Here is an 8,421-nt window from a genome sequence, read left to right on the forward strand (position 1 = left end):
TATAATTATAACTTTAATAAATATTGTAATTAATTTTGAAAATTTATTTTATTTTATTAATATACTAATTTCATGAGAAGTCATTATTGGTTTAATTTTCGACACGATTATTATTTATTTTAATTTAATTTATATTGCAATTAAAATTTTTAAAAAGTATAACCTTAAATTTTAAACAATACAACGGAATTTCCTTATTTTTTATTCACGTCTTTAAAAATGTTACAATTACTATTTAATACTATAAAAATTATTTAATATCTAATATCTAATAATAAAAGCTAATTTTTTCTTAATATTTTAATGAAGAAAAGTTTATTAATTGTTAGATTAGTCAACAAATGTACATGCCGTTAAATATAGAAACAGGGCTTTACTTGGATTAGTCAACAAATGTACATGCCGTTAAATGTAGAAATAGGACTTTACTTTTACACCCTATATGATAACATGTGCACTTTGATTACATCTCATTAGACCAGAGAAAATTACGTCATTATACACCGGAGACAATATGATGAACCAGAGATCATGTGACTATTTGATAACGATTGCAGATCACAAATAATTCATTCTGAATAGCTCAAGTAGAATAATCGTTAGAGATTGTCGACTTCCCTTATTCTTTTTTATTTATTCTTTAAGAAAGGATAACGAAATATTACGATAACAAAAATACCCGATAAATACACTTAAATTAACACGTAAATTAATCCGTTAAAGAAATCCATTAATAAAATCGTAGTTACGTTTCTCTTATAACAAATGAAATATGATTTGATTATTACTGAGATAACATATAAGTATTGCATTTTAAAATACTTTATGTTATATTATTAAACTTCATATATATATATATATATATATATTATAACAAACATATTATATGTCATAAAATTATAAACTCCTATAAGTTTGTTAAAAAAAAAGCGATATTATTATTGAGACAATAAACATATCTAATAAATATGTATGCCTAATAAAAAAATTATATCCATTTAATTTGAATTAATATTAAATAAAAGTATAAACCATCATTAATGTGTACAAAATTTTGCCCCAAAATTTTTTAATTAATCACAAGATAGTGATAAAAATCATTTGCTTCTAACAATATCAATTCAAGAAACTCGAAAGAATAGAAATGTGCAAAGATTTTATCTAAAATTCTTCACACCATGTTGCGAATATATAATTGTCATCGATGTGCAAAAAGCGAGAAAGCAAAATGATTGCATTACCTATATCATCGAGTTTAAATATTCAAAGAAGTGATTTATGTATAATCGACATAAAATTAATTATCTATGCAATGTAAATACCTGATGATAATCGTTTGCACTTTCGTTGTCTTGATAAGAACAAAGCAAGATGCGAGATGAAAACAACTTTGAGCGCGCAAATTGTCGGAGACGCGTTGGGAGAGGTTGATCGATATACTTCCAGCCAAAGTAACGATTCAAGATGCCTGCTTCATACACTCAATATGCCACGTAATGAATCCGGCACTTTATGAGAGACACTTAAAAGTCCATGATACATAGAAAAACTTAAGACTTAATTCTTCGTTCGGGTCTTTTTTGACCCAAGCGTTTTTAAAAAGTTCTCGTGGTATTGTACTGTATTGTCAACAAAAAAATAAAGTTTTGAACATGATAAATGATATATGATATGAACATGGGTAGAGAATTAAGCAGTAAGGATATCAACATATTGGATTCGCTACTGCTTATGTTATGGTTTTACGATTTCTATCGTAATCGGTCAATTCGCTTACTACTTAAATCTTACATCTTAAGTTTTTCTATTATGTGCCATGGAAATTAAGATGATTGTTTCACGACATAATAACGAAAATACGAACGATCAGAGAACCGCGATTTCATAACCAGTGGTTCCGCGCGTTCCTGAAATGAGCGCAATTCGAAAACTATCGAAAGATCGAAGGCTATCGACGCCATTGTGATTTTCGACATATCGAAGCGACAAAGTGGCGCTTGCGCAAGTGAATTCTCATCGTCTGTCGTCTAAGACTAAGAATTGGCGGGTAAACGTCGGGTGAGACCAGGTGTAATACTCGTGTAAATAATTGTATAAATTATACAAGATTGTACATATACTGTGTATGCAGAAATTGTTGAATAAAGCTTCGAAAGTTGTGATTCGAAGACATTTACGCGCTAATGATACCTGTGAATAATGAAACGGAATTTTGTTGAATTGCGATAGAAAAGAACGTAAGAAAGGTTAGATTATTTTTTATTGTATAAATATATATGAGTATTTAAATACTTTAGTTATAACAAATACGTTAGTTAATAAAGTTTGTGGGTAAATTCCTTTTCAACTTATAATCCGGCGCACACATAAAGAAAAATTTTTATTCTGTTCGATTTAATATTAAACACCTATAATCAATTCAAACAGTTAATTGGTGATTAAGTGAATTAACTCCATTTGACATTACTTTATTTTTTGACATCTCTAAACATCTAGACACCTGTCTTTAATTTCAATATAAACAAATGTCTTTAATTTCAATATAAACAACTGAAATAAAAATAAAAATATAATTAAATTAAATATGAATGTATCTTTATTTCTTTTAATTCATCTGTTTTTTGTAGAACTTGAAACATGGAGCATGACGATAGTGATTGTGATCTAGACATCCTGAATAATCTCATATCAAACGATATCGAAGAAACTGAGCAGTCTAAGCAAGTTGAAGAAATTAAACTGTCTGAAATTAAACAGCCTGATCTACCAAAGCCAAGTAAGACTCTAACAGAATTGCAGTTCAGTTTTTTAGATTCTGCATCTAGTAACGTAAGTAATGAAAATAAACCAATTGATAAGAAAGTTAGTGAGATTTATGATGACAAGTTTGATTCTTCTGACGACGAAGACAGACGTTATTTTGAGGAGCAAAAGTATTCTAATTACGGACGAGAGTTAAAACATTTGTTAAAAGAACGCTCTTCATTAAAGACTGAGCAGTCTGTAAAATTACAGAGTGCGAAGATAGTTGATTTTAATAATAAGAGTAAAACATTTGATTTCAATAATGCTATAAAAGGTAATAATAATAATACAGCAAAAGATGTCTATAGTGATCCCTTCTTTGGAATAAGAATAGTTAGTCCCCTTATATCCTCTGCTGAAATGAAAGAACGTATGAAAGACAAAATATCTGTAACGATATCAAAAGTAAAGAACCACATTATTTCTGATAATGTACATAATGACTGGGTAATTGCCGGTGTGTTAATCAACAAATCAACCACGAAAACCTCGCAAAAGGGAACCTCTTACTGTATCTGGAAAATAAGTGATTTGTCCGATGACCTAAAGACTGTGTCAATTTTTTTATTCAGTAATGCCTATAAACAACTATGGAAAACCATCGTTGGCAGTGTGATAGGTATTCTCAATCCAAACGTGCTCGAGAGTAAAGATAATATCGATCAAGCGACGCTATCGATCGACAATCCTCAGAAGATGATGATTCTTGGCAGGTCTAAGGATATGGGCAAATGCAAGTCGATCAAAAAGAATGGAGATCCGTGTACCACAATTATAAATACAAGTCGATGCGAGTACTGCGTCTATCATGTTAAACAGGAGTACAAGAAGTGTACGCGACGCGCAGAAATACAATCAAGCAATACCAGTTATGGATTCACTGGAGACGCAATAAAACGCATGAATAGGCAGACCGTTATGCGAAAGCCTTACAACGGATTATCATCGTTCGTACCAGTATTAGCCAAACGCAACGAGAAATTGTATGAAAAGGACCGTGCGCGTTTGGAATTATTATCCGAGACTACTTCAGATAATAGTATTAAGAAAGTAAAAAACGATATAGACCATAAGGCGAGCAATACGGATACTAAAAAGAAAGGGATAGCTATTGAGCTAACTGGCAAACAAGTGAGAAAAGATTTTGAACGACTGAATAAACTAAGGAACTGGCAGCCCTCAAAGCAAATAATGATACAATCAACGCCTAATGGGTCAATTCTGTGTTCCAGTCCAATGCAATTGAAAGAAAGCAACCCGAGTAAATCTACAGATAATCTACAGAGCAATCGTATAGATAAGATCGGTTTGGCTTCTCTTACTTTACGCCCGCGATTAGGAACGGGAAGTAATCAAAATACAATAGATTTCTCTGAACCAATTACCAAGCAACAGATTCATAACGCCAAGATGAATGCGATCAAGTGGGTGCAAGAGCACGGAAAGATCAAAGCGGCGGATCCTAATCAAGTCCGCGCAAATATCAGAGAAAAACTAGAGAAAAACGCGAAGCGTCAGAGGGAAAATGATGAGAAGGAAGAGCGGAATGCAAAAAAAGCGAACATAAACGACAAATTCAAAGAGATGCTAGAAGCAAAATCTTCGCACGCAGACTTGATCGAGAAATCATATGACGAAGAGAAGGAGAAATACTTTAACAAGCTGGAAGCCAAGGAAAGAATGGAGGAAAAGATGATGAATACTTTCAAGATCAATTGCAAAGCAGTGAAGTGTATGCTATGCAAGTACACAGCGTTCTCAGCGTCGGACATGTGTAAGGAGCAACGACACCCGTTGCGCGTGATGGACGCTGTTAAGAGATTCTTCAAGTGCGCTGATTGTGGCAACCGGACTGTCAGCCTGAATCGTATGCCGTCGCACAGCTGTGGTAAGTGCAGCAGCTCGAATTGGATTAGAGCGGCTATGATGGATGAGAAGAAGACTGCTATCGTCGCAGAGACTTTATCCATTCGCGGCGCCGAAGAAAAGTTCCTGGGCTCTGTAGTGAAAGATGCCAATCTCAACCTTCTAGTTCCGAATGAAGATTAATATGTCAATTTGATTGCTCACAATATATATATTTTTTAAATAAGTATTATAAATATTTATAGAGAAAATTAATGAAATGATTGGAATGCAAACACGTAATACGTGTTTTAGGCACGTGTAAAGATAAGGTATTTGTATACAAAATAAATGTAGGTTGCTGAAATGTGCGATACTGCCTGTATGTATTAATTTAATTAGTATTATTGTTAATATTTGCTGTGATAAAGATAAAAATGCAAGAATTAGTAGAATTTGCCATCTAAAGTAATATTTGTATTTTTTTATCAATTAAAAATAAGAGACGTAAATTTTACTAATCGTGACTGATACTTACTCCTATATTTTATATCTTAGAATCTACAAATGCAAAACGTTTGATATCCTTTTGTTTATTGTCAGTATTATCAGTTTTCTTCTCTTCTTTTTTTTTTCATTTTATGAAATGTACAAATATAAAGAAATCCTAAAAGTGTATCTCTTGCATATTTCCGAAATGAAATACATTGAATTCTCTCTGTCCGAAGTGTACACAGCGAGCAGAAACGTTTTGATACAGCCAGGTACAACAATTGTATAAAAATCACTACGTCGTCTCGACTACGTTTATCTAAATTACGGTTGTTTGAGATTTACGTTTAGGCTGAGGTAAACCATTATACTGTTTTCCTATTCGATAGAGTCATTTTGTACCTTTCTCGCGAGAAAACTATGGTTCTTTTCCTTCTTATAAACGGGATATGAACGGTCTAAGTAAAGGTGGACATCAATAAGTTTCTAAATATGAAGACCTGTGATTTGATCCGGAAGTATTGCGCTGACATAAACCATTATAAATCAACGTTAAATGCTTGATTATATAACACAAAAAATGCAATAATTGAGAGCAATTGATGCATACAATTTTCCGCGAGGTATTATGCCAGTGTAACAATTCCGGATTCTAATCATCTGTTTATATGAGAAACATAGATTGTATTTTTTCACTCATGTACTGTTTAATATCCTATGGTTGTCCAGTTCTAGTCGGCATTTTATATTACGATGACACGTTACTCTCTTTCTTTTATATAAAACTTCGAGAGTAAAATATGCGTGAGAAAAGGAAGATTGGAAATAATGTTATTCGACAAACTTCCAATTATTGACATGTAAGATACTAATTATTATCCCAAAAAATTGTATCTCTTGAATACACTACGATAACACCGATTTATCGTAGCTCTCACGTACTTTGTACATGCACATATAATTTATTTTTTGAAAAAATATTAATCATTAAAGAGAATCATGTGCAAAAAAAATATATATATGTATGTAGGAGAGAACTATAAATTGATAGTTATATTAATCAATAAATTATATACTGTATTGTAAAAAGATTACGTTATTTTTCGAAAAATTTATTTTTGCCATTTCTTTCGAATTAACACATGGATATATGTATAGAATATTTTTGTATCTCTCATTATTTCAATCTTCCTCTTTGTCACCTGACAAAGCATAAATCTCATACAAAATGAGCAGCAGTACCATCAAAAATTTCTTTCCCAATCCTTAGCTATGATCCATGTATACTTGTAATCCAGCAAAAACAGATTTCATTTTAGAACAGCACGTGTGATACACATATACGAAAACGTGAAGCATTACAATAAAATTGTACTCTGAAAAATATTAGCCAGGATAAAATTTTCAACGATTACGCTCTCGTGTTGCCTTCCTTCGGATACAAAATGTAATGACTAATGAGATATTAAGGAAACAATTTCGATTAAAAGACACATTTCACTGGCAAAATGTGGAAGTAAAATAATCAATGACGAACATATTAATAGATTATACATTATATAACTATGCTTGTAGAGATCATAGGCAAGCCATAATCTAAGTACGTCATCGATCCGTTATTAAAGCAACTCGCGTGGACGATATTTCCATGTACCTTTACCTTTACCTTAAAACAAAGATTACAAGGCTTTCCCTATTCTCTTCCTTTCTTTCATTCTTTCTCTCATTCTTTCTCTTTCTCTCTCACTTTCATGCATTGATATTTATTGATTTCTTAATTTATCTATCTTGCGTACTTAAATGGATGTTCCGCTAAGCAGAAACGTAGTCGCACCGATGTATAGAAATAAATAACTATCTAGACTCCTATAATGAGAAGATGTTTACATATAAAAATTTGAAGAAACGTTAAGCCGGTAATTAACATCTGGGTATCTTGAGAGACAATACACAGATATACAAATACTTCGAATCATCACGTTCTGGAATTCGTTGTGCACATATCGCAAAATCGGATCTTTCTCGTACGTTCCACTTTGATGAAGTTCTCTTGTGCGCCTGTTTTTGTCTCTGCAAGGTGTACAACAATATCGCAAATAATGTAGATACATTATTAAATAACGATACATCGTTTTCGTCGAGTAAATCTCACAACATTCGAGACTCTTTGAGAAACTCTTCGCTCTCTATACAGTATTCTTTCATAAAGGATACTTCACCAAAATTGCACGTTACATTCTTTTCACATTTATACATACATAGCGTCATTTATTACAGAGGCATCATACGAATAAGCAAATTAAATTAACAATGTTAAAATAAATTTCGTAATATATCTTCAGTAACTGTTTAAATATTGCGGGGAATATCTTTCTCTTCACTGAGGTGCACCACTATAACAATGAAAAATTACTTCGATACTTTTGCGAAGCGTTTCTTATGTACAATTGTGTGAATGTACAAAAATCTAAGAGCCAAGAGCCAGCAACGGAGCAATGTAGAATTGCGAGGAATTATCTGTCCTTACGTTTACAAGTGTGTATCACTGCATAAGACGGAAATACTTCATTTACTCCGTGGATCGTGTACGCGACCTCAACTTATGTCTAAGGCAACTGTGCCGTTTTTAAAAATTGACATCTATTTACAGAACTCTTCTCCGTATGAATTTTGCAAATATCGGTGTAGAATGCACGATACGCAATTGTATGTTCATAATAATCAGTTTATTACAGCTCTTTCATGATTGTGTCTGAACAAAATAACGCTATAGCCACTCTTGTAGCTCAAACACTCATTTCTCGTAAAATTTATGATAAGATGACAAACATCAATTTAATATAAAATTACAATCGAACCACCATACACTGTACATTTGTATTCGGAACTGTAGAGCGCGTAATTTATTTAAAGGAATCCCTGTGAATAATTAAAGACCATAAATTGTAATATAAGGTGGTGAATGTATGAGAATAGGCAGGTATCAAGCTGGCTTAATTAAGTGTCACAGTCTTCGAATCGCCTTTTCTTTTATAGACATGGATTATATCAGCCGCGCCATATTCGCTGGTACTCTTCTCTTTCGTGTATCAATTACAATCTGTTTCATGTTTGGTAAATTCTAGACAATAATTTTATGACGATATCGTACGTGCTGTATTGTAAATTTTGAAACATATTTTCTTTACGCTTCTTTCTTGGGGCATCATGAGAAAGAACATACTCAAGTCCCTGCTTTCTCCGAAGCTAAGAGAACCAAATGTCGATTGAGTCATGGAC

The 8,421-nt window shown here is 32.4% G+C and overlaps 1 protein-coding gene across 1 annotated transcript; it reads left to right on the plus strand.

The window, feature by feature from the left end:
• The first annotated feature begins 2,637 nt into the window (after nt 1-2,637).
• Nucleotides 2,638-4,854, plus strand: LOC105626797 (protein MCM10 homolog). Its single transcript, XM_012208093.1, has one exon. The coding sequence runs from the start codon at nt 2,638-2,640 to the stop codon at nt 4,852-4,854; it is 2,217 nt and encodes a 738-aa protein (XP_012063483.1).
• Nucleotides 4,855-8,421: the final 3,567 nt, after the last annotated feature.

The sequence above is a fragment of the Atta cephalotes genome (assembly GCF_000143395.1).
Source record: "Atta cephalotes unplaced genomic scaffold scaffold00006, whole genome shotgun sequence".
Classification (NCBI taxonomy): domain Eukaryota; kingdom Metazoa; phylum Arthropoda; class Insecta; order Hymenoptera; family Formicidae; genus Atta; species Atta cephalotes.

What these genes read in the sequence shown, in the direction of transcription:
- LOC105626797 (XM_012208093.1), top strand. Translation starts at nt 2,638, where the DNA reads ATGGAGCATGACGATAGTGATTGTGATCTAGACATCCTGAATAATCTC.